The 26,421-nt window shown below is 51.0% G+C and overlaps 1 protein-coding gene across 2 annotated transcripts in view; it reads left to right on the forward strand.

Annotated features, from left to right (window-relative positions):
- The window catches only part of ARHGAP39 (Rho GTPase activating protein 39), a 97,543-nt gene that overhangs the window by 53,280 nt on the left and 17,842 nt on the right, over window positions 1-26,421 (forward strand). The window contains exons 3-6 of one of the 2 annotated variants that reach the window (XM_064678357.1): window positions 8,745-8,825; window positions 18,865-20,275; window positions 22,719-23,280; window positions 24,487-24,579. In XM_064678357.1, the coding sequence (XP_064534427.1) occupies window positions 8,745-8,825; window positions 18,865-20,275; window positions 22,719-23,280; window positions 24,487-24,579 (2,147 nt within the window). The remainder of the gene's footprint in view (window positions 1-8,744; window positions 8,826-18,864; window positions 20,276-22,718; window positions 23,281-24,486; window positions 24,580-26,421) is intronic. The other variant, XM_064678269.1, reaches the window with a different exon arrangement.

Here is a 26,421-nt window from a genome sequence, read left to right on the forward strand (position 1 = left end):
GGGAAGGGATGGAGAGGAAAAGAGCAGAGAGCAGAGTCTTCATCCTGAGGATCCTCCATTCCTTGGGAGAAGGGGTTTTGTGGATCAGCTCAGCTGTTCCTGGGGTTTGATTCTCTGTAAATCACCCCCTTGGGGTGTGTCTGGGGGAGGGAAATCCCAGGAAAAAACATGGATTTGGGGGGAAAGGATGGAGAGGAAAAGAGCAGAGAGCAGAGTCTTCATCCTGAGGATCCTCCATTCCTTGGGAGAAGGGGTTTCATGGATCAGCTCAGCTGTTCCTGGATCTCCACAGGGTTTGATCCTCCATAAATCATCCCTTGGGATGTGTCTGGGGGAGGGAAATCCCAGGAAAAACCCCTGGATTTGGGGGGGAAAGGCTGGAGAGGAGCCCTGGGGAGAAGGACTTGGGGGTGTTGGCGGATGGAAAAACGGGATCTGACCCGTCCGTGTGCGCTGGGAAGTTTGGAATTCCCCACGTCCCGGGGTCGTGGCACAGCGAGGGCAGCGGGAAAGGAGGGAATTAATTCCGCCCCTGGAATTCCGCCCCTGGAATTCCGCCCCTGGAATTTCCCTGGGTCCTGGGCTCCCTAAAACAACGAGGAAAAAGAGGGAAAACCATTCCCCAGACATTGGATTTTCCCCCCTCCGTGGATCGTCTCCCTCCACGATTCCTTCGGCTCCGATTTTTCCGGCCCCACCTCCCCCCCCGGAGGAGTTTTCCATGGGATCCGACCGTTGGGATGGCGCCCTTTGGATCCCTCCGGAATTGTGGGGGTCGGAAAAGCCTTCCCGGGTCACCACAGGCCCCACGAGCTCCTCCAGCCGTTAAAATTCCTCATTCCCTCGGCCGGATATTCGGGAACGGCCGCGGGTGGAAAGCACGTTCCCGGCAGGAAAATCGGGATTCCGCTCCCGTTTCCTCCGTCCGTCCTCAAAGATTTCCGGGAAAAAAACAATTCCAGGCCGGGGCTGGAAGGTGAAACGGGCTGGAGGGGGGGTTTTGTTCCTTTTTTAATTCCCTTTCCGTGGATTTTAATTCCTTTTCCGGGGATTCTCCCCGGGATCGGGCCGGGATTTGTCGGACGTCGCCGTTCCCGTGACGCAATTCCAGGGAAAGCCGGGGCGGGAGTCGGGGTGGGATTGAGGGGGTGGAGCTTTGCCGGGCGGGGGGGTTAAGTCGGGATTAGGAGCCGGGATTTGGGGTCTATTCCGGGCTTTTCCGTCCCCGGTCACTTTCCCCGGAGTTCAAAATAACGGGATGAGGCTCCCGGAGCCGCTTCCGGAGCCGGAGGGGAACGGAACTCCGGGATTCAGGGATTCAGGGATTTAGGGATTCAGGGATTTAGGGATTCAGGGATTCAGGGATTTAGGGATTTAGGGATTTAGGGATTTAGGGAGGGGGTTGGTTGTTTTTAGTGAATTTCTGGGATTCGGTTGTTTTTCCGGAGGGTTCCCGAGTCAAAGCTGCCGGGGGCGGGGTTGGGAAAATTCCGGATGGGGGGAAAAAAAAATCGCCTTTGGAATTCGGGAAAACGACTTCGGGGGTGGGAAATCGCTCCCAGGAAGGGAAAAATCCCTTTTAGGGGTGGGAAAAATCGGCTTTGTCCGTGGAAAATCGGCTTTGCTGTTGGAAAATTAAATTTATTTTAATGGAAAATCCCTTTTATTCGTGGAAAATCAAATTTATTCGTGGAAAATCACCTTTATCCGTGGAAAATCGGCTTTGTTGTTGGAAAATTAAATTTATTTTAATGGAAAATCCCTTTTATTCATGGAAAATCACCTTTATCCGTGGAAAATCGGCTTTGTTGTTGGAAAATCACCTTTATTAAAGGAAAAATCCCTTTTATTCATGGAAAAATCACTTATTAGTGGAAAATCACCTTTATTAATGGAAAATCCTCTTTGTTATTGGAGAATCAACTTTGTTATGGAAAATCCCTTTTATTAATGGAAAAATCGCTTTTATTCAAGGAAAAATCACTGATTAGTGGAAAGTCAACTTTATTAATGGAAAAATCCCTTTTATTAATGGAAATTGGGCTTTATTATTGGAAAATCCCTTTTATTCATGGAAAATCACCTTTATTAATGGAAAATCAGCTTTGTTAATGGAAAATCCCTTTTATTAATGGAAAATCACCTTTATTAATGGAAAATCCTCTTTGTTCGTGGAGAATCAACTTTGTTATGGAAAATCCCTTTTATTAATGGACAAAATTGCTTTTATTCATGGAAAAATCTCTTACTAGTGAAAAATCAACTTTATTAATGGAAAAATCCCTTTTATTGATGGAAATTGGACTTTATTATTGGAAAATCCCTTTTAATCGTGGAAAATCAACATTTATTAATGGAAAAATCCCCTTTATTAATGGAAAAATCACCTTTATTAATAGAAAATGCTCTTTGTTGTTGGAGAATCAATTTTATTAATAGAAAATCCCTTTTATTCATGGAAAAATCGGTTTTATTCATGTAAAAATCACTGATTAATGGAAAATCAACTTTATTAATGGAAAAACCCCTTTTATTAATGGAAATTGGACTTTATTATTGGAAAATCCCTTTTAATAGTGGAAAATCAACGTTTATTAATGGAAAAATCACCTTTATTAATGGAAAATCCTCTTTGTTGTTGGAGAATCAACTTTATTAATGGAAAATCCCTTTTATTCATGGAAAAATCGCTTTTATTCATGGAAAAATCACTGATTAATGGAAAATCAACTTTATTAATGGAAAAATCCCTTTTATTAATGGAAATTGGACTTTATTATTGGAAAATCCCTTTTAATCGTGGAAAATCAACATTTATTAATGGAAAAATCCCCTTTATTAATGGAAAAATCACCTTTATTAATGGAAAATGCTCTTTGTTGTTGGAGAATCAATTTTATTAATAGAAAATCCCTTTTATTCATGGAAAAATCGGTTTTATTCATGTAAAAATCACTGATTAATGGAAAATCAACTTTATTAATGGAAAAAGCACTTATTAGTGGAAATTGGACTTTATTATTGGAAAATCCCTTTTAATAGTGGAAAATCAACATTTATTAATGGAAAAATCCCCTTTATTAATGGAAAAATCACCTTTATTAATGGAAAATGCTCTTTGTTGTTGGAGAATCAATTTTATTAATAGAAAATCCCTTTTATTCATGGAAAAATCGGTTTTATTCATGTAAAAATCACTGATTAATGGAAAATCAACTTTATTAATGGAAAAAGCACTTATTAGTGGAAATTGGACTTTATTATTGGAAAGTCCCTTTCATTAATGGAAAATCAGCTTTGTTAGTGGAGAATCAACTTTATTAATGGAAACCCCCTTTTATTAATGGAAAAATCCCTTTTATTCATGGAAAAATCACTTATTAGTGGAAAATCCCATTTATTAATGGAAAAATCACTTTTATTTATGGAAAATCACTTTTATTTGTGGAAAATCATCTCAGTGGAAAATCAACTTTATTAATGGACAAAGAACTTTTATTAAGAGAAAACTCATTTTTGTGAGTGGGAAAATCACGTTTATTAATGGAAAAAACCCTTTTATTAAAGGAAATTGGACTTTATTATTGGAAAACCCCTTTTGTTAATGGAAAGTTGCTTTTATTTGTGGACAAATGACTTTTACTGATGGAAAATCACCTTCATTAACGGAAAATCGCTTTTATTTATGGAAAATCATCTTCGTGAGTGGAAAATCAATTTTTTAACGGAAAATCCCATTTATCAAAGGAAAAATGCCTTTTATTAATGGAAATTCGACTTTATTACTGGAAAATCCCCTGAATAACAGTGGAAATTAATAATATAAAATATGTAGTTATTGCATATCCTTTATTATTTATTATGTGTTATATATTATTATGTCATTATATATTATATCATTATATAAATTTATATGTATTATATATAATATATATTAAATATATGTATAATATATATTATATATTATATATTATATAATATATATTTATATTTATTATATTTAATATATAATATATTAAATATATATTAAACCTATTAAATATATATTAAATATAATAAATATATAATATATTAAATATATATAATATATATATAATATATTAAATTTATATATCAAAAATATATAAATAAAATATATAAATATATAAAATAATATAATATATAAAATATATAAAATATATAAATAAAATATATTAAAAATATATTAAATATATATAAAATATATTTAATATATAGAATAAATATAAATATATATAATCTATATTTACATTTATTGATAATCGTATATGAGGATATAATAATTAATAATAATATTCATGTTATTTTAATTATTAATAATATTCCTGTAAAATCACCTTTATTCCCGCAAAAAAAAAATCGCCTTTATCCATGGAAAAATTCCCTTTGGTAATGGAACATCCACTTTATTCATGGAAAAGCACCTCGAGGTGGGAGAAGGTCCCCAAGAACAAAGGAGGCCGGGATTCCTGGGAATCTCCATCCCAAAAAACAAAGGAGGCCGGGATTCCTGGGAATCTCTATCCCAAAAGCAAAGGATGCTGGGATTCCTTGGGAATTTCTATCCCAAAAAACAAAGGAGGCCGGGATTCCTGGGAATCTCCATCCCAAAGGTCGGGATTCCTGGGAATCTCCATCCCAAGAGCAAAGGAGGCCGAGATTCCCTGGGAATCTCCATCCCAAGAGCAAAGGAGGCCGAGATTCCCTGGGAATCTTCATCCCAAAAACAAAGGAGGTCGGGATTCCTGGGAATCTCTAGCCCAAAAAACAAAGGAGGCCGGAATTCCTGGGAATCTCCATCCCAAGAGCAAAGGAGGCCGGGATTCCTGGGAATCTCTATCCCAAAAACAAAGGAGGCCGGAATTCCTGGGAATCTCCATCCCAAGAGCAGGGGAAGCTGGAATTCCTTGGGAATCTCCATCCCAAAAACAAAGGAGGCCGAGATTCCTGGGAATCTCCATCCCAAAAAACAAAGGAGGTCGGGATTCCTGGGAATCTCCATCCCAAGAGCAAAGGAGGCCGGAATTCCTGGGAATCTCCATCCCAAAAAACAAAGGAGGCCGGGATTCCTGGGAAGCTCCATTCCAAGAGCAGGGGAGGCTGGAATTCCTTGGGAATCTCTATCCCAAAAAACAAAGGAGGCTGGGATTCCTGGGAATCTCTATCCCAAAAAACAAAGGAGGGCGGGATTCCTGGGAATCTCCATCCCAAAAAACAAAGGAGGGCGGGATTCCTGGGAGGTGATTTTTCACTAATAAAAGAGATTTTTCCGCTAATAAAGTCGATTTTCCACCGAGATGATTTTGCACAAATAACAAAGACGAGATTTTCCGTAAATAAAAGGGATTTTTCCATTAATAAGGTTGATTTTCCGTTAATCAGTGATTTTTTCCATGAATAAAAGCGATTTGTCCATTAATAAAAGGGATTTTTCCATTAATAAAGTCGATTCTCCAACAACAAAGAGGATTTTCCATTAATAAAGTTGATTTTCCAATAACAAACGTGATTTCCCATTGATAAAGTTGATTTTACAGCAATAAAGTCCAATTTCCGTTAATAAAAGGGATTTTTCCATCAATAAAAGTGATTTTCCATTAATAGAAGTGATTTTCCATTAATAAAAATGATTTTCCCATCAATAAAAGGGATTTTTCCATTAATAAAAGTGATTTTTCCATTAATAAAAGGGATTTTTCCATTAATAAAAGTGATTTTCCCATCAATAAAAGGGATTTTTCCATCAATAAAAGGGATTTTTCCATCAATAAAAGTGATTTTCCCATTAATAAAAGGGATTTTTCCACTAATAAAAGTGATTTTTCCGTTAATAAAAGTGATTTTCCCATCAATAAAAGTGATTTTCCCATTAATAAAAGGGATTTTTCCATCAATAAAAGGGATTTTCCCATCAATAAAAGGGATTTTTCCATTAATAAAAGGGATTTTCCCATCAATAGAAGTGATTTTTCCATTAATAAAAGGGATTTTTCCATCAATAAAAGGGATTTTTCCATCAATAAAAGGGATTTTTCCATCAATAAAAGGGATTTTTCCATCAATAAAAGGGATTTTTCCATCAATAAAAGCGATTTTCCCATCAATAAAAGGGATTTTTCCATCAATAAAAGGGATTTTCCCATCAATAAAAGTGATTTTCCCATCAATAAAAGGGATTTTTTCATTAATAAAAGGGATTTTTCCATCAATAAAAGTGATTTTTCCATCAATAAAAGTGATTTTTCCATCAATAAAAGGGATTTTCCCATCAATAAAAGGGATTTTCCCATCAATAAAAGGGATTTTCCCATCAATAAAAGGGATTTTTCCATCAATAAAAGGGATTTTTCCATCAATAAAAGGGATTTTCCCATCAATAAAAGGGATTTTCCCATCAATAAAAGGGATTTTCCCATCAATAAAAGGGATTTTTCCATCAATAAAAGGGATTTTTCCATCAATAAAAGGGATTTTTCCATCAATAAAAGGGATTTTTCCATCAATAAAAGCGATTTTCCCATCAATAAAAGGGATTTTTCCATCAATAAAAGGGATTTTTCCATCAATAAAAGGGATTTTTCCATCAATAAAAGCGATTTTCCCATCAATAAAAGGGATTTTTCCATCAATAAAAGGGATTTTTCCATCAATAAAAGGGATTTTTCCATCAATAAAAGGGATTTTCCCATTAATAAAAGGGATTTTTCCATCAATAAAAGGGATTTTTCCATCAATAAAAGGGATTTTTCCATCAATAAAAGCGATTTTCCCATCAATAAAAGGGATTTTCCATCAATAAAAGGGATTTTCCCATCAATAAAAGTGATCTTCCCATCAATAAAAGTGATTTTTCCATTAATAAAAGGGATTTTTCCATTAATAAAAGTGATTTTCCATTAATAAAAGGGGGTTTTCCACAATAAAAGGGATTTTTCCATCAATAAAAGGGATTTTTCCATCAATAAAAGTGATTTTCCCATCAATAAAAGGGATTTTTCCATCAATAAAAGGGATTTTTCCATCAATAAAAGGGATTTTCCCATCAATAAAAGTGATTTTTCCATCAATAAAAGGGATTTCCCCATTAATAAAAGGGATTTTCCATTAATAAAAGTTTTTTTTCCATTAATAAAAGTGATTTTTCCATTAATAAAAGGGATTTTTCCATCAATAAAAGGGATTTTTCCATCAATAAAAGTGATTTTCCCATTAATAAAAGGGATTTTTCCACTAATAAAAGTGATTTTTCCGTTAATAAAAGTGATTTTCCCATCAATAAAAGTGATTTTCCCATTAATAAAAGGGATTTTTCCATCAATAAAAGGGATTTTCCCATCAATAAAAGGGATTTTTCCATTAATAAAAGGGATTTTCCCATCAATAGAAGTGATTTTTCCATTAATAAAAGGGATTTTTCCGTCAATAAAAGGGATTTTTCCATCAATAAAAGGGATTTTTCCATCAATAAAAGTGATTTTTCCATCAATAGAAGTGATTTTTCCATCAATAAAAGGGATTTTTCCGTCAATAAAAGGGATTTTTCCATCAATAAAAGGGATTTTTCCATCAATAAAAGTGATTTTTCCATCAATAAAAGGGATTTTCCCATCAATAAAAGGGATTTTTCCATGGATAACGTCGATTTTCCGTTAAGGCCATTCCCGATTTTCTCGTGGAGGGAGGGGGTGGTATTTTTAGGCCGTTCCTTCAGAACCTCCCGGGAACGAAGTTCATTTTTCCCGACGTTTTCCCGAGGATCCCGGGTCCGGGTGGATCCGTGACAAAAACCCGGAGCAAGGGAGGGTTTGTTCCTTTGGGAGCGGCCGAGTCCAAAGCTCAGCCCAGAGATTCCAAACTCCAGGTGCTTTATTTTCCGTGTTTTTCCATGTTTCTCCAAGGAATTTGCCTCCGGAGTCGGTCGACGGTGGGATCTTCTCCCCCTTCCGGGAACGAGGGGACGTGGGATCGGGGCTTTTTGGGATTCGCCTCTTCCAGCCATGGCTTTGACCATCCGTGGGATGGAGCCGTGGGATGTTTGGGATCCCTTGGGATGGTTGAAGGCGGGAATGTGGCTTGGGAAGGGTCGATCACCCCCTGCTGAACCATCCCAAGGAAACAATCCCCGATTCCGAGGAGGCGGGAGCGGATCCCGAGAGCGGGACCTGGAGCGGGGGAGCTCCGGAATCCCTGCGGATTCCCCCTGGCTGATCCCGGAGGAGGCGCCGGGGGGTCGTCGTCGTCCTCCCGGTAACTCCTTTTCCCCGATTTTTGTGTCCTGAAAAATAAAAGCTGGACACGATTCCAGGAAAACCGGAAATGCTTCGTTGAACACGAGAACTCCATTTTAACGTCATCCGGGGCCGGACGCGTTAACGAGGGGGACGGCCTCTGTTAATTGGGGAGTTCCACGAGTTTTCAGCTGCGGTTTCCAAAGAGTTAATTTTTCCTCAAGCGGGATCCCACGGGGGACGGAGGGATCACGGGGGTTAAAGACGTGGTTTTAACAATCCCCTCAAAAAGTCCTTTCTTGGACTTTTTCTTGGACAGTTCTTCTTGGAGCCAGGTTCGTATCTCCGGGTTTCACTTCAGCAGGTGGACAAGTTTGGACAAGGGCCCAAACTTCCGGAATCGCGTTTGCCAGCCCTCGTTTTCCGAGGTTTGTGATTGGAATTTACGGAGCCTCCTTTGGCTGAGAGTTTGGTTTTTTTGTTCCCCCTTCGTTGCAGTTCGTCGCCTTCCGGAGTGTTCGAGAAGGAATATGACATTTACCGGGATTACAGCGCCGAGGGGCAGCTCCTGCACTACAGGTATCCCAGAATTCCCGCTTTTCCGGGCCTCCTTCCCGCCCTTCCCCTCCCTGGGCTGCCTTTTGTAGCACGGGATCGTTCCCCTTGGGATCGTTCCGTCCCCGCGGGGTCCCGGGGGTGGGAAAACCTCCCTGGAAATGACCCTTCTCCCGGGAAAACGAGCCGCCTCTCCCGAGCTGCGGATCCGACTCGTTTTTCGGGAGGGAGAGGAGGTTTTTCCCGCTCGGATTTCGGGCGCTGAACCCAAAGCGCCGCCTCCGACTTCCATGGATTTCGTGGAATTGGGGAATCGCGGGATGGTTGGGGTCGGAGGGCGCCGTGAAAGTTCACATTCCCTTCCCCTGGGACGTTTTTCCTGCTGCTCCAGGCGGAAAAAAATTCCCCTCCTCTTTGTCCCGTGATTCGCCGGTGCCGAGTGACCCTCCGTGGGCATTGAATTCCCGCTTTTCCGGGCCTCCTTCCCGCCCTTCCCCTCCCTGGGCTGCCTTTTGTAGCTTCGCTTCCACCCTCAAACCGACCTCCGGGAGAGTTTGGGTGGATCCCGGGAGCGGGGATGTTCCGGCCTTTCCAGGGGGTTGGTCCTTGTTTGAGGGGCTCCTTCCCGTGGGGAGAAACCGGAGCGGGGCAGGACAACCTTGGGATCGTTCCACTTGGGATCGTTCCGTCCCCGCGGGGTCCCGGGGGTGGGAAAACCTCCCGGGAAATGACCCTTCTCCCGGGAAAACGAGCCGCCTCTCCCGAGCTGCGGATCCGACTCGTTTTTCGGGAGGGAGAGGAGGTTTTTCCCGCTCGGATTTCGGGCGCTGAACCCAAAGCGCCGCCTCCGACTTCCATGGATTTCGTGGGATCGGGGAGTCGCGGGATGGTTGGGGTCGGAGGGCGCCGTGAAAGTTCACATTCCCTTCCCCTGGGACGTTTTTCCTGCTGCTCCAGGCGGAAAAAAATTCCCCTCCTCTTTGTCCCGTGATTCGCCGGTGCCGAGTGACCCTCCGTGGGCATTGAATTCCCGCTTTTCCGGGCCTCCTTCCCGCCCTTCCCCTCCCTGGGCTGCCTTTTGTAGCTTCGCTTCCACCCTCAAACCGACCTCCGGGAGAGTTTGGGTGGATCCCGGGAGCGGGGATGTTCCGGCCTTTCCAGGGGGTTGGTCCTTGTTTGAGGGGCTCCTTCCCGTGGGGAGAAACCGGAGCGGGGCAGGACAACCTTGGGATCGTTCCACTTGGGATCGTTCCGTCCCCGCGGGGTCCCGGGGGTGGGAAAACCTCCCGGGAAATGACCCTTCTCCCGGGAAAACGAGCCGCCTCTCCCGAGCTGCGGATCCGACTCGTTTTTCGGGAGGGAGAGGAGGTTTTTCCCGCTCGGATTTCGGGCGCTGAACCCAAAGTGCCGCCTCCGACTTCCGTGGATTTCGTGGGATCGGGGAGTCGCGGGATGGTTGGGGTCGGAGGGCGCCGTGAAGATTCACATTCCCTTCCCCTGGGACGTTTTTCCTGCTGCTCCAGGCGGAAAAAAATTCCCCTCTTTGTCCCGTGATTTGCCGGCGCCGAGTGACCCTCGGGGAGCGTCGGGATGAGGAAGGAAAAATTGGAGAAAAGGAGCCTTGTGGGAGAGGAAAGCGAGAGGGGGGTGGGACCTGGGGCTTTTCCTGGGAGGGTTGACGTTCTCCGGGGGCGTCGGATGCGCTCGGAGAGACCTTTCCGTGGACAAATTTCCAAGTGGGGAAACCCTGGGATCCGTCTGCTTCCAAATTTCCAAGTGGGGAAACCCTGGGATCCGTCTGCTTCCAAACTTCCAAGTGGGAAACCCTGGGATCCGTCTGCTTCCAGACTTCCAAGTGGGAAAGGCTCCGGGGTGGCCTTGGCAGTGCTGGGGGGGGCGGGGGTGGACTCGTTGGGCTCAGAGGGATTTTCCCACATTGATCATTCCATCATTCCATGATTCCACACCTCCCACTGTCCCAGGTCGCTCCAGCCTGGCCTTGGACGCTCCCAGGGATGGGGCAGCCACGGCTTCTCTGGGAATTCCACCCCGGTCCCTCCCCACCGCCCCTGGCAGGAATTCCTTCCCCGTATCCCACCTATCCCCGCCCTCCGGCAGCGGGAAGCCGTTCCCTGTGTCCTGTCAGGGACGGATGATCCGGGCTGGAGATCCCAGAGGGTGCTGGGAATGCGGAGGGGGCTGAGCTCCGGGGGCTGTGAAATTCCATCTGGGATAAACAGGAGCCGAAAATCACCATTTTTGGAGCCCCCCCCGGGGGCGGGTTCCCTGTGGGCGGATCCCCTGTGGATTCCCTGCTATTCCGGGAAATGTCACTGCCGGTCTCCTTGTCCTTCCTCCCGGCGGCTCCCTGGGCTCCCTTCCCAGAATTCCCTCCTCCCGCTGGGAAGCAAAGCTCCCCTCTCGCTCCGGTGACATTTGGATCTTGGAAAAGAGGCTCTTTTTTGGGAGAGAAGCTCGGAACGGCTCCCGGGAATCCGACTCCGTTCCCACCTCGGCTTCCCGGATGGATCGCGTGGCCCTCATGCCCCCTCCTGGTGTGTTCCCGAGGACGTTGGTGGGTGGGAAGGTCCTTGTCCCAGCCCAGGACTCCTCAGGAACCCTTTTCCAAGATCTTCGTGGTGTTTCCTCACCCTCCACATCCCATAAAATCCTTTCGCCGTGGATTCGTGGCCTCCAGAACTTCCGGAGCTTTCCACCACCCCCGGTCGGAGAGCGGGCGGATCCGTCGTCTCAGCTCTGTCTCAGGGTCCTGCTTCTCCCAAAAAACCCGGCTGGAATGGGATGGGGAGGGATGGGAAGTCTCGTTGCCTCCCTCTCATCCCGATTCAGCCGCGGGAACAGGAACGGGAGAGGAATTTCCCATCGGAATTCGGTGTCGAGGGCCTGGAGCTGGAAGCTCCTCCCGGAGACGAGGGGTTGGACGACCCCTGAGGGTTCCACCTTCTCCTTTGGGGATAAAAAAATTAGGGAAATTTAAAAAAACAACAACAACAACACCCAAAGTTGGCTTTGGAGAGGTTTAATCCCTCGGGAATATTCTAGTAGGAGAACGGGATCGGGCGCGGAGGAGCTTCGTGGGATCCAAAGTTTCGACGTCACCGGGGACGGGCTGAGGGTTTGGAGCGTTCCCACGGCTCCGGAATTCCCCCAGCAAGGCCAAAAATGGTGTTCCTGTGCCAGGACACCCCGTGGGTTGTGTTGGATCCATTGGATGGTCCTTGGGATCCCAAAAGTTGGTGTTGGATCCCTGGGATGGTCCTTGGGATCCCAAAAGTTGGTGTTGGATCCATTGGATGGTCCTTGGGATCCCAAAAGTTGGTGTTGGATCCATTGGGTGGTCCTTGGGATCCCACTGTTGGTGATGGATCCATTGGATGGTCCTTGGGATCCCACTGTTGGTGTTGGATCCATGGGATGGTCCTTGGGATCCCAAAAGTTGGTGTTGGATCCATGGGATGGTCCTTGGGATCCCACCGTTGGTGTTGGATCCATCAGATGGTCCTTGGGATCCCAAAAGTTGGTGTTGGATCCATTGGGTGGTCCTTGGGATCCCACTGTTGGTGTTGGATCCATTGGATGGTCCTTGGGATCCCAAAAGTTGGTGTTGGATCCCTGGGATGGTCCTTGGGATCCCAAAAGTTGGTGTTGGATCCATTGGATGGTCCTTGGGATCCCACCGTTGGTGTTGGATCCCTTGGATGGTCCTTGGGATCCCAAAAGTTGGTGTTGGATCCCTTGGATGGTCCTTGGGATCCCAAAAGTTGGTGTTGGATCCATGGGATGGTCCTTGGGATCCCAAAAGTTGGTGATGGATCCATGGGATGGTCCTTGGGATCCCAAAAGTTGGTGTTCAGCAGGAGGCAGGAACAGCGGGAATGTCGCCCCACGGGTGGGAGAGCTGGGCCTTCTCCACAGTTCCTCCTTGGTTCCTCCTTGGTTATTCCATGGTCTCTCCACAGTTCCTCCATGGTTTCTCCTCCATGATTACTCCATGGTTTCTCCATGATTCCTCCATGGTTATTCCATGCTCTCTCCACAGTTCCTCCATGGTTTCTCCACAGTTCCTCCATGGTTCCTCCATGGTTTCTCCTCCATAGTTTCTCCATGATTCCTCCATGGTTATTCCATGGTCTCTCCACAGTTCCTCCATGGTTCCTCCTTGGTTTCCCCATGGTTTCTCCACAGTTCCTCCGCAGTTCCTCCATGGTCTCTCCATGGTTCCTCCACAGTTCCTCCATAGTTTCCCCATGATTCCTCCATGGTTTCACCACAGTTCCTCCACGGTTCCTCCATGATTCCTCCATGGTTTCTCCATTATTCCTCCATGGTTCCTCCTTGGTTTCTCCATGGTTTCTCCATGATTCCTCCATGGTTTCTCTACAGTTCCTCCATGGTTCCTCCATGGTTTCTCCTCCATGGTTTCTCCATGATTCCTCCATGGTTATTCCATGGTTCCTCCATGATTCCTCCATGGTTTCTCCATGGTTTCTCCATGATTCCTCCATGGTTATTCCATGGTCTCTCCATGGTTCCTCCATGGTTCCTCCATGGTTTCTCCTCCATAGTTTCTCCATGATTCCTCCATGGTTATTCCATGGTTCCTCCATGATTCCTCCATGGTTTCTCCATTATTCCTCCATGGTTTCTCCACAGTTCCTCCATGACTCCTCCTTGGTTTCTCCATGGTTCCTCCACAGTTCATCCACAGTTCCTCCATGGTTTCTCCATGGTTCTCCCATGGTTTCTCCACAGTTCCTTCATGGTTCCTCCATGGTTTCTCCATGGTCTCTCCTTGGTTTCTCCATGGTTCCTCCATGGTTATTCCATGATTCCTCCATGGTTTCTCCACAGTTCCTCCATGGTTTCTCCTCCATGATTCCTCCTTGGTTCCTCCATGGTTCCTCCATGGTTCCTCCATGATTTCCCCATGATTCCTCCTTGGTTTCTCCACAGTTCCTCCATGATCTCTCCATGGTTTCTCCACAGTTCCTCCATGGTTATTCCATGGTTCCTCCATGGTTCCTCCATGGTTTCCCCATGGTTTCTCCACAGTTCATCCACAGTTCCTCCATGGTTTCTCCATGGTTTCTCCTTGGTTTCTCCATGGTTCCTCCATGGTTATTCCATGATTCCTCCATGGTTTCTCCACAGTTCCTCTGTGGTTTCTCCTCCGTGGTTCCTCCATGGTCTCTCCAAAGTTTCTCCACAGTTCCTCCTTGGTTCCTCCATGGTTATTCCATGGTCTCTCCATGGTTCCTCCATGGTTCCTCCATGATTCCTCCATGGTTATTCCATGGTCTCTCCATGTTTTCTCCACCGTTCCTCCATGGTTTCTCCTCCCTGGTTCCTCCCTGGTTTCCCCACGGATGGGTGATCCCGGCCAGAGCAGAGCCCTGGGTGGGGATGGGAAGAGCTCGGCGGGGTTTGGAGTTGTTCTCCCGCCCCATCCGGAGCCAAATCCCCCCGTTATCCCAGCAGGATGTCCTGGGATACGGGCGGCAAGGCCAACCCAGCTCCTCCCGATCCCAACAAATCCCGGTTCCTCCGGGCTTTCCCGTGGGAAAGATGCCTCAGCCCATCCCAGGAGTGAGGGAGATCCGTGGATCCAGGCCGGGAAATCACGGCTCGGCTCCATCCGGCCCCATCCCGACCATTCCCAGCCCGGATTTATCCCCAAAAACCACCTGAGGGCTTGGAAAACTTGATCCAAACATCCAAATGTTGGGACGTTTCTCCCCCGGGGATCCCTTTTATTGCCCGGATTTCACCTCATTCCCGGTGGTTTTTTACTGGGAATCGGCTTCGACCGGATCCCGAGGTCGAATTCCAAGGAGGACGTGGGATTCCCAGGCGTGGAAAGACGGGAAGAGGGATTGGAAGCACAGAATAAGGGTCGGAGAGATCCCGGAAGGGTCGTGAGGGCCCCGAATCCCGGAAAATCCGCGAGGAACAAGCAGGAATTTAAAATTCCAGGCGCAGCCTGAACCCCCGGGAGATTCCTGTGCTCCGAATTCTGGGAATTTCAGGGAGACGAGGAGCGATCTCAGGGATTTGGGATTTTATCCCGTTTTCCCCGTTGTTTAATTTATCTGTAAATCGGGATAAACCCCAGCTCTGTGCCGGGGTTTGGATTCCGGAGGCCGCGGTTCCGTCCCCAGGAGAGTTTTCCAAGCTGGAAAATTCCGGCCGGATCACGGGCAGCTCCTGGCCGGCTCTGCCGCTCCCCCTTTTTTTTTTCCCTGCTTTTTTTTCCCGGGATTGATTCCCCCCCCTGCCGGAGCAGCTCCCGGGCGCCGTTCCAGGGACAGGGAGTTTTTCCAAGGCCGGAATTCCCAGCGGGATGCGCCGGCTGTGCCGGCGGTGCCCAGCTGGGAGGGGAGGGGAGGGGAGGGGAGGGGGGGGAGGACGGGCTTCATCCCTCCTTCCCCATCCCGGTTTAACCCTGGAAAAGGCGCCGGGATGTGGAGGGAGCCGCTCCCGATTCCCGCGACCGGGAGAGGAAGGTGAGGGGAAAAAACGGTGGGAATTGGGGTGGGAAGGAGGCTCCGGGGGTTCCAAATGTCCTTTGCTTTTCCACTGGCAGTAGATCCCGACACATCCAAGACTTTGGAAAACAGGAGTTGGGTGAATCATTCCAATTCCAGCTTTTTTTTCCCCGAAAACCCCCGCTTTGATCCCGGCTTTAAACGGGAAGATCTTGGAATCTGTGGGGTTTGGGGGGGGGTTTTGGGAATGTTCTTGGGGTTTTAAACCTGCTTTGGGAACGAGTCATTCCCCGAAAAACCTGGGAAGTGCCGTGAAAATAACTGGGATTAAACCTGGGATTTGTTCCCTTGGTCCGGCCCCTCGACTCGGGAATATCAACATTCCCGATTTTCCTCGACTGTTTTTAGGGTGTTTCGAGGCTGTTTAATTATGGTAATTATATGTAAATGAGGGGGGGTGGGGTTTACCTGCCTCGGGGGCCGCGTCTCTCCAGGAAAAAACAGCTGGAAGCAAAGGAATTCCCGGAGCCGGGAACGCTCCCGGAATTTCTCCATCCTTGACATTCCAAAGGTCGGGAGAAGCTCAGGGAGGGGGTGTCGGAGCAGGGAAGGGGGTTTAAGGAGCACATGGAGAAAAATCCAGCCCCTAAATCCACGGGAACGAGAATTTTCCAATTTGGGAAGAAAGGGATTTTTTTTTTCCGGAGGGATTTGGGAAGTGGTTTTCCTGGAAATTCACGGAGAGGGAAAAAACACTTTCCATTCTCCACGAGGGAAGCAAATAACAGGGACGACCCCATCCCAAGCCAGAAATCCCGGGAATACTGGGAATTCCTGGCCGTGCCAGGAGCGTGGCCGGGGCTCCGTCTCCTCCCCGACGCCCCTCGGGATTCCCTGGATCCATTTAAGGACCAAAAAAGGGCTTTTTCGAGGGCGGAAAAATCCCGTTTGTTCCGGAACGAGGCTTTTTGGGTGTTTGGGAATATTGTTCCCTGTTATTTAATTGTTTGGGGTTGAAAACCGGGCCTGGATGAGCTGATTTGCTGTTCCCGGGGCGGGGAGGGGTTTTTATCCGTGGCCGCTGCCGCCGGATGCCCCTGGAATGTCAACGGAAGCGGCGAATCCGGGAATTAAACCCCTGGATTTGGGAGGGGGTTGAATTCCACATGGGGGGAACGTGGATTCCTCCCTGGGGTTGTGGCTTCCCCGTTTCTGGCTCCGGCCTCGGCGTCTCGGGAATGAACGACCCCGTTTATCCAACCCCCACTTCCGGCTGCGCCGGGAATTCCGTCCCGCCCGGCCTCGGAATGGTCGGGGTTGGAAGGGACCTGGAGGATCCTCCTGTTCCATCCTCCAGCATTCCCACCATCCGAGGAGGATCCAACCTGCCCTGGGACACTCCCAGGGATCCAGGGGCAGCCACGGCTCCTCTGGGAATTCCATCCCAGCCCCTCCCAGCCAGGAATCCCTTCCCAATATCCCCCCTAACCCTGGGAAGCCATTCCCTGTGTCTGTCCCTCCAGCCCTTGTCCCCAGTCCCTCTCCAGCTCTCCCGGAGCCCCTTCAGGCCCTGGAAGGGGCTCCAAGGTCTCCCTGGATCCTTCCCCTTCTCCAGCTGAACATTCCCAGCTCTCTGGGATGTGGAGGGGGGGATAAACCCCGGGAAGGGGCTGGAGGGAGGGGGTGAGGAAGGGGCAAGCAAGAAGTGGGAGAGATGGAGTCGGGCACGGGGTGGGAAATCCCAGCTGGGAACCGTGGTGGGATCAGTTCCCGCGTGTCCAGGTCTCCGTGGACTTGTCCCAAATCTCTGTCCCGTCTCCGCGGTCGCTCCGTCGGCTCCGGGAGCTCCGAGACACGAGCGGGGAGGGGACATTCGGGGCTGGCACCTCCGGAGGTGTCCAAGGGGTGTCCAAGGGGGTGTCATTGCTTGGCGGGGCTTGGCTTTCCAGCCTGGGCATCCTGCGGGAATTCCCGGGGTCTGGAGGAGCCGGGAAGTGCCGTGGGATGGTTTTGGGATGGTGGCAGCGCCCTCGTGTCTCCGTCACCGGCGTCCTCTTCGCTCTTGGGGTGGTTGGGAACGTCCATCCTTTGGGTTTTTCCATGGTCTGGGAGGTTCAGGAGCGGGAATCCCGGGAATTCTGACCCCGCTGTGATGTTGTCCACCCCCAAGGAATGCTTGGCTTTCCAGCCTGGGATCCTGCGGGAATTCCTGGGGTCTGTGGGATGGTGCCACCAATTTTGGGATGGTGGCGGCGCCCTCGTGTCTCCATCACCAGCATCCTCTTCACTCTTGGGGTGGTTGGGAACGTCCACCCTTTGGGTTCTTCCGTGGTCTGGGAGGTTCAGGAGCGGGAATCCCGGGAATTCTGACCCCCCTGTGATGTTTTCCACCCCCAAGGAATGCTTGGCTTTCCAGCCTGGGCATCCTGCGGGAATTCCTGGGGTCTGTGGGATGGTGCCACCAATTTTGGGATGGGGGCAGTGCCCTCGTGTCTCCATCACCGGCATCCTCTTCACTCTTGGGGTGGTTGGGAACGTCCACCCTTTGGGTTCTTCCGTGGTCTGGGAGGTTCAGGAGCGGGAATCCAGGGAATTCTGACCCCTGCTGTGATGTTTTCCACCCCCAAGGAATGCTTGGCTTTCCAGCCTGGGCATCCTGTGGGAATTCCTGGGGTCTGTGGGATGGTGCCACCAATTTTGGGATGGGGGCAGTGCCCTCGTGTCTCCGTCACCGGCATCCTCTTCACCCTTGGGGTGGTTGGGAACGTCCACCCTTTGGGTTCTTCCGTGGTCTGGTGGGTTCAGGAGCGGGAATCCCGGGAATTCTGACCCCGCTGTGGTGTTTTCCATCCCAAAGGGGGGCTTGGCTTTCCAGCCTGGGATCCTGCGGGAATTCCTGGGGTCTGTGGGATGGTGCCACCAATTTTGGGATGGTGGCGGCGCCCTCGTGTCTCCACCATTGAGACCCCTGATGGGAGAGGCTCGGGTTGCTTGGGAACTTCCACCCTTTGGGTTCTTCCGTGGTCTGGGAGGTTCAGGAGCAGGAATCCCGGGAATTCTGACCCCGCTGTGGTGTTTTCCATCCCAAAGGGGGGCTTGGCTTTCCAGCCTGGGCATCCTGCAGGAATTCCTGGGGTCTGTGGGATGGTGCCACCAATTTTGGGATGGGGGCAGTGCCCTCGTGTCTCCATCACCGGCATCCTCTTCACTCTTGGAGTGGTTGGGAATGTCCATCCTTTGGGTTCTTCCGTGGTCTGGGAAGGTTCAGGAGCGGGAATCCAGGGAATTCTGACCCCGCTGTGGTGTTTTCCACCCCCAAGGAATGCTTGGCTTTCCAGCCTGGGCATCCTGTGGGAATTCCTGGGGTCTGTGGGATGGTGCCACCAATTTTGGGATGGGGGCAGCGCCCTCGTGTCTCCACCATTGACACCCCCGATGGGAGAGGCTCGGGTTGCTCGGGAACGTCCACCCTTTGGGTTCTTCCGTGGTCTGGGAATGTTCAGGAGCGGGAATCCCGGGAATTCTGACCCCGCTGTGGCCTCCTCCCCCCCCCGCAGGACGTCGTCCCTGCGATGGAACGCCGGCACCAAGGAGCGGATGCTGATCAAGGTGACGGACCGGGAGCCGAGCTTCCTCCTGCACCAGGGCAACGGCTTCGCCCCCGAGTCCCAGGCGGGGCCGCGCTCCCGCCGCCCCTCCGGCGGCCAGCAGTCCCCCAGCCTGCAGACCTTCTCCTCCTCGGACGCCGACGGCTCCGTGTTCTTCCCGGAGAGGAAGGCGTCGCCCTTCCTGAAGAGGGCCGAGCTGTCGGGGAGCTGCTCCCCGCTGCTGGGCCGGGGGGACCCCTTCTGCTCCCCGCTGCAGGCGCAGCAGCACCGCAAGCACTCGGCCGAGTCGCAGCCGTCGTCGCCGCGCTACGCCTACGAGCCGCCGCTCTACGAGGAGCCCCCCATGGAGTACCAGGCCCCCATCTACGACGAGCCCCCCGTGGACATGCAGTACGAGGCCGGCGGCGGCGGCGGCTACAAGGCCGGCTCGCCCCAGAAGTCGCCGGTGCGGAAGCCGCACCCCTTCCTGCAGTCGCCCAAGCAAGGCTCCAACTCGCCCTACCAGCAGCTGGTGCTCACCAAGCAGAAGTGCCCCCCCGACCGCTTCATGAGCCTGGAGTACAGCCCCGCCGGCAAGGAGTACGTGCGCCAGCTCGTCTACGTGGAGCAGTCGGGCTCCAGCCCCAAGATGAAGGCGGGCCTGAGGCACAAGTACTCCCCCAACCCCATCGGGGGCTCCTACTCGCTGCAGCACAGCCCCTGCCTGGTGCGGGACCAGCGCCTGGACGTCAAATCCGGCGATTACAGCAGCATGGAGGGGCCCGACTTCTGCCCCGGCCCGGCGGCCCCGGGCGAGGACTCCATGTCGTGGTCCAGCCAGCAGGACACCTTGTCCTCCACCGGCTACTCGCCCTCCACCAGGAAGAGGAAAAGCCGGAAGCCTTCGGTGGCCCACGAGCCCAACGCCTCGGCCGCCGACGGCCCCGGGGACAGGGAGGTGCTGGGGGAGCAGCTGCCGGGGGACGAGCGAGCCGCGCCGGGGCCCAACCGCTCGCCCATGAACCGGACGGAGAGCAAGGCGGCCGAGGCGGAGGCGGGACGGGGCTTCCCGGAGCCCTTCCTGGCGCAGGCCCGCCTGGCGTGGGAGGCGCAGCAGGCCCACTACCACATGAAGCAGAGGAGCAGCTGGGATTCCCAAAAGGACGGGTCCGGCTACGAGAGCGACGGCGCCCTCCCCCTGCCCATGCCGGGCCCGGTGGTGAGGGCCTTCAGCGAGGACGAGGCGCTGGCGCAGCAGGAGAACAAGCACTGGAAGAGGAACACCTTCGAGAAGCTGGGCTTCCCCCAGATCCTGCTGGAGAAGAGCGTCTCCGTCCAGACCAACCTGGCCTCTCCCGAGCCCTACCTGCACCCGTCCCAGGTAACGCCCGCCGGGAACGGGGCCGGGGGACGCACCGCCTGTCCCTCAAGGGAGGAGGCCCTTGGTTGGGTGGTCCCTCCAAGCCGGTGTTTACGAACCTGGTCCTTCAAAGAATTTGGTCCTTGGTTGGGTGGCCCCTCAAAGCTGGTCTTTACTAACCTGGTCCCTCTAAGAAGTTGCCGAGGTGGCCCCTCAAAGCTGGGACTTAGCAAGGTGGTCTCTCAAAGTTGGGGCTTGGCAAGGTGGTCCCTCAAAGCTGGTCTTTACTAACCTGGTCCCTCAAAGAAGTTGCCAAGGTGGCCCCTCAAAGTTGGTCTTTATTAACCTGGTCCCTGGAAGTTGCCAAGGTGGCCCCTCAAAACTGGTCCTTGCCAAGGTGGTCCCACAAGGAAGTCGGTCCTTGGCAAGGTGGTCCCTCAAAGTTGGGGCTTGGCAAGGTGGTCCCTCAAAGTTGGGGTTTGGCAAGGTGGTCCCTCAAAGCTGGTCTTTACTGACCTGGTCCCTCAGAGAAGTTGGTCCTTGGCAAAATGGACCCTCAGAGCTGGTTGTTACCAACCTGGTGCTTGGCCCTCAAAGTTGGGGCTTGGCAATATTGTCCCACGAGGAAGTTGGTCCTTGCCAAGGTGGCACCTCAAAACCCTGGGATGAAAGAGCCCCAACCGCACCAGCATTCCAGGAACTGCTTCCCGGGGCTCTCAGCTGCCCGTTCCCAGACGTTCCACTCCATCCACTTCATCCCAGAGGATGAAGCCACCTGAAGCCACCAGGACCACGGATTGTCCATCCCAGTTGTCCTTGTTTGCTTCCTCTGTGCTGGTCAGCAGCTCTTTGGGTGTCCCACCCCCTCCTGGGGGGATGGCCACAGGCTGTACTGGTTCCAGTAGGAGGAGGACACTGGTCTGCAGGGGCCCTTCCTGGCTGGGTAAATCCCGGGCCCTTCGTGTCCGTCGGCACACGGGACGTAAGGAAGGAACATCCGTGTTCCTCACGGCTTGGAGGAGCCTCCGGCCTCCTCCTGCGGCCGCTGGACAACCCCCTTGGCAGGTGATTTTGGGCAGAGGGGGTTTCCTGGGGGACTGGTTACAGGTGGGTGTGTCTGAAGGATGGGTGGAACCCAAAGCCACGTTCCTTCCACCGCGTTGCTTCTCTCCGTGACTCCACCGGCCGAGGTGCCGGGAGCGAGGAGAGTCCAGCACGGCGGCTTTGGGGGGCCTCGTTTATCCCACCTTCCTGCTGCCCATCGGTGCCACGACACGTCTTGGCTGCCGGCACCAGGCAGCTCCACTTGGCCGTGGTGGGATTGAGGAGCAGCTCCTGGGAGAGGACGTGGCTTTGGGGGTGAGTGGGAGGCGACCTCTGAATGCTGCAACGGCTGCTTGCCTGGGGGGGGTTGGGGGGGTTGGTGAGTTGGTGAATTGGTGGGTTGGCTGCTTGCTTGGTTGGTTGGTTGGTTGGTTGGTTGATTGGTTGGTGGGTTGGTGAGTTGGTGGGTTGGTGAGTTGGTGGGTTGGCTGGTTGGTTGGTTGACTGGTTGTTTGGTTGGTTAGTGGGTTGGTGGGTTGGCTGGTTGGTTAGTGGGTGGGTTGGTTTGTTGGTTGGTTGGTTGATGGGTTGGCTGGTTGGTTGGTTGATGGGTTGGCTGGTTGGTTGATGGGTTGGTTGATCAGTTGATTGGTTGGTGGGTTATCACTTTGTTGGTTGCTCAGTTGGTTGATTGGTTGGTTGCTCAGTTGGTTGGTTGCTCAGTTGGTTGCTCAGTTGGTTGATTGGTTGGTTGGTTGTCACTTTGTTGGTTGCTCGGTTGCCCAGTTGGTTGATTGGTTGGTTGCTCAGTTGGTTGGTCACTCAGTTAGTTGGTTGGTTGGTTGGTTGCTCGGTTGGTCGATTGATTGGTTGCTCAGTTGGTTGCTTGGTTGGTTGCTCAGTTGGTTGCTCAGTTGGTTGGTTGGTTGGTTGCTCAGTTGGTCGATTGGTTGGTTGCTCAGTTGGTTGCTTAGTTGGTTGGTTGCTCAGTTGGTTGCTCAGTTGGTTGGTTGCTCAGTTGGTTGCTCAGTTGGTTGGTTGATTGGTTGGTCGATTGGTTGGTTGCTCAGTTGGTTGCTCAGTTGGTTGCGCAGTCAGTTGGTCGCTCAGTCAGTTGGTCGCTTGGTTGGTTGGTTGGTTGCTCAGTTGGTTGGTTGGTTGGTTGCTCAGTTGGTCGCTCAGTCAGTTGGCCGCTCGGTTGATTGGTTGGTTGCTCAGTTGGTCGCTCAGTCAGTTGGCCGCTCGGTTGGTTGGTTGGTCGCTCAGTTGGCCGCTCGGTTGGTTGGTTGGTTGCTCAGTTGCCCGCTCGGTTGGTTGGTTGGTTGCTCAGTTGCCCGCTCGGTTGCCCACTCTCTCAGTGGCTCTCCACCATCCCCGCCCTTCCCCGAGTAACGCTCCCTCACGCGGTGTCGTCCCGCAGTCCGAGGACCTCGGTGCCTGCGCCCAGTTCGAGAGCAGCCGCCAGACCAGGAACATGATGCCGAGCGCCAGCTGCGTCTTCCCCACCTTCAACCTGCGCAAACCCTCCTCGGAGACGGACATTGAGAACTGGGCCTCCAAGCACTTCAACAAGCACACCCAAGGGCTCTTCCGCCGCAAGGTCTCCATCGCCAACATGTTGGCCTGGAGCAGCGAGTCCATCAAGAAACCCATGATCATGACCAACGACCGCAACGTCAAGAAGGAGGCGTGCGAGATCTTCAAGCTCATCCAGATGTACATGGGCGACCGGCGGGCCAAGACGGACCAGCTCAACGTGGCCCTGGAGATCGCCACCAAGGGCTGGAGCGTGCAGGGGCTGCGAGACGAGCTCTACATCCAGCTGTGCCGGCAGACCACCGAGAACTTCCGTTACGAGAGCCTGGCCCGGGGCTGGGAGCTCATGGCCATCTGCTTGGCCTTTTTCCCCCCCACTCCCAAATTCCACTCCTACCTAGAAGGATACATTTACCGGCACATGGACCCGGTGAATGACACGAAAGGTAAGTGAGAAAACCACGGCCCGGCGGCGTCCGTGACCGCCCCGCCCTTGGAAGTGTCCGAGGCCATGTTGGATGGGGTTTAGGAGCGACCTGGTCTAGTGGAAGGTGTCCCTGCCCATGGCAGGGGGTGGAACAAGATGAGCTTTAAGGTCCCTTCCAACCCAACCCAACCCATCCCACGATTCCGCGACGCCCCGGCCCGGTTCTTTGTTCCACTTTGGTTCCTTTCCCATCCGTTGAGTTTCTCCTTGGAACGGCGGGTGAGGAGCTCGTCCAAGACCCACCCCCAGTGGGGGCTTTTCCCGCCCTCCTCCTGCCGGGAAATCCGACGTGGGCTCCGACAGGGAACGAGCTCGGACGCCGTTGCCGCGGGATGGACGTGAGCGAGTTCCTGAAACTTCTCCCACCCCCCGAGGAGATGTCCCGCCCTTCCGAGGTGTCCGACTCATTTCCCACCGGATTCAACACCCGGAGCTCCCCCGGAAGAGGCTCCGCCCCCCAACCCCTCCTGTCCAATCAGTGTCGCCCCCTGGGTTTGGTCCCGAGTTTTTGTCGTTTTGAGTTTCGTTGTTTTATTTTCAGGTGTTTTCGTTGGTTTTGTGTCGTCATTGATTGGTTTCATCGTTACGTTGATTTTAATTTGCATCTTCATTTGCATAGAATTTGTTTGTATTTGCATCCCATTGTCGCTTCCCTTTGGTTTTTATTTTCGTTTTAGTTTTATTTTATTCTTTTAATTTTCAGTTTTCTTCGATTTTTTTATTTTTAAATCTTTTCCTTAGTTTTTATTTTTAATTCGAACTCGCTTTCCTTTTGGCATTTTTATTTTTCTTTATTTTGCCCTTAGTTTTTACTTTTAATTTCAATTCCCTTTTATTTCTAGATCCCTCGTTGTAATTTCATTTAATTTTTATTTCGATTTCCTTTAATTTTTTTTTATTTCCCGCTTTAATTTTAATTTATTTTTCTGGTTTTAATTTGATTTTATTTAATTTTTTTTACTTCGTTTCATTTTCGGTTTTTATTTTCGGTTTTAATTTTCATTTTTTTATTTAGTTTTTTATTTTTATTTTTTATTTTTTTTTCCATCCCTTTATTTTTCTTCCATGATCTCCCTCCCCCTCCCCCCGTTGTTCCCTCCCACCGAGTTCCTTTTCCAGCCTCACATTCCATGTTCCCGGCCCCCCTCCGTGTGTTTCTCCCCAGTGACGCGGCACATCCGTCACCTCCTGGAAAGGACCAATCAGAAGAAACCCAAATTGCGAAAGAAACCCAAGCCCCAAATCGAGGAGCGCCATGGTAGGGACCCCCCAAAATCTGGGAGCACCCCAAAGCCGGGACCCCCCCTGGATCAATCCTGGGAAACCCCGGAACGACCCTTCACCCCCCCAGATCAATTGGGATCCCCTGGATCCAGCTGGGATCACCTGAAAATCTGGGATAGCCCAAAGCCTGCGATCCCTCCAGTTTGGGGATCCCCTGGATCGATGTGGGATCCTCCAGACCAATATGGGATCCCCTGGATCAGTGTGGGATCCTCCAGATCAATGTGGGATCCCCTGGATCAGTGTGGGATCCTCCAGATCAATATGGGATCCCCTGGATCAATACTAACCCCCCGGATTAGTACAGAACCCCCCAGATTAATCTGGGATCCCCTGGCTTGATCCAGGTCCCCCTGGATCAATGTGGGATCCCCTGGATCAATGTGGGATCCTCTGGATCAATGTGGGATCCCCTGGATCAATGTGGGATCCTCTGGATCAATGTGGGATCCTCTGGATCAATACCAACCCCCTCGGGTTAATACAGAACCCCCCAGATTAATCTGGGATCCCCTGGCTCAATGTGGGATCCCAAGGATTAATGTGGGATCCCCTGGATCAATGTGGGATCCTCTGGATCAATATGGGATCCCCTGGATCAATACTAACCTCCTCAGGTTAATACAGAACCCCCCTGATTAATCTGGGATCCCCTGGTTCGATCTGGGACCCTGGCTCAATGTGGGATCCCCCAGATCAATATGGGATCCCCTGGCTCAATGTGGGATCCTCTGGCCCAATGTGGGATCCCCCAGATCAATACCAGCCCCCCTGGATTAATACGGACCCCCCCGATTAATCTGGGATCCCCTGGCTTGATCCGGGCCCCCCGACTCAATGTGGGATGCCCCGGACCAATGTGGGATCCCCTGGATCAATACCAATCCCCTGGATCAATACCAATCCCCTGGATCAATAGGGGACCCCCCAATTCAATGTGAGGTCTCCTGCATCTCTCCAGACCCCTGGGATTGATTCCAGACCCCCCCAATCAATCTGGGACCCCCCCGGATCGATGTGGGAACCCTGGATCAATCTGGGACCCCCCGGATCAATACAGGACTCTTCGCAATAACATGGGATCCCCCAAATCCAGGACCCTCTGGATCAATCCTGGGACCCCCCTCCTGATCAATTGGGATCCCCTGGATCAACCCCAGGACCCCTCAGATCAGTGCAGGATCCCTCCAAATCTGGGACCCTCCAGATCAATTGGGATCCCCTGGATCAATCTGGGACCCCCCAGATCAATCAGGATCCCCTGGATCAATTTGGGACCCCCCAGATCAGTGTGGGATCCCCTGGATCAATAGGGGACCCCCCAGATCAATCAGGATCCCCTGGATCAATCTGGGACCCCGCTGATCCATGTGGATCTCCTGGATCAATCCCGGGCCCCTTGGATCAATGTGGGAGCCCCTGGATCGATTGGGAGCTGTTGGATCAAGTCAGGACCCCCCAGATCAATTGGGATCCCCCGGATCAATAGCAGACTGCCGGGATCAATAGGGGACCATGGGATCAGTGTGGGACTTGCTGGGATCAGTAGGGAACCCCCGGATCAATAGGGGACCTGCTGGGATCAATAGGGGACCCCAGAATCAATAGGGGACCCCGGGATCAGTGTGGGACCTGCCAGGATCAATAGGGGACCCCCGGGATCAATATGGGACCTTCTGGGATCAATAGGGGACTCCAGGATCAGTGTGGGACCTGCCAGGATCAATAGGGGACCCCGGGATCAATACCAAACTCCTGGGATCAATAAGGGACCCCCGGATCAATAGAAGACCCCCAGATCAATGTGGGATCTGCC

This window comes from Pseudopipra pipra, chromosome 1, assembly GCF_036250125.1.
Source record: "Pseudopipra pipra isolate bDixPip1 chromosome 1, bDixPip1.hap1, whole genome shotgun sequence".
In the NCBI taxonomy this organism is placed as follows: Eukaryota; Metazoa; Chordata; class Aves; order Passeriformes; family Pipridae; genus Pseudopipra; species Pseudopipra pipra.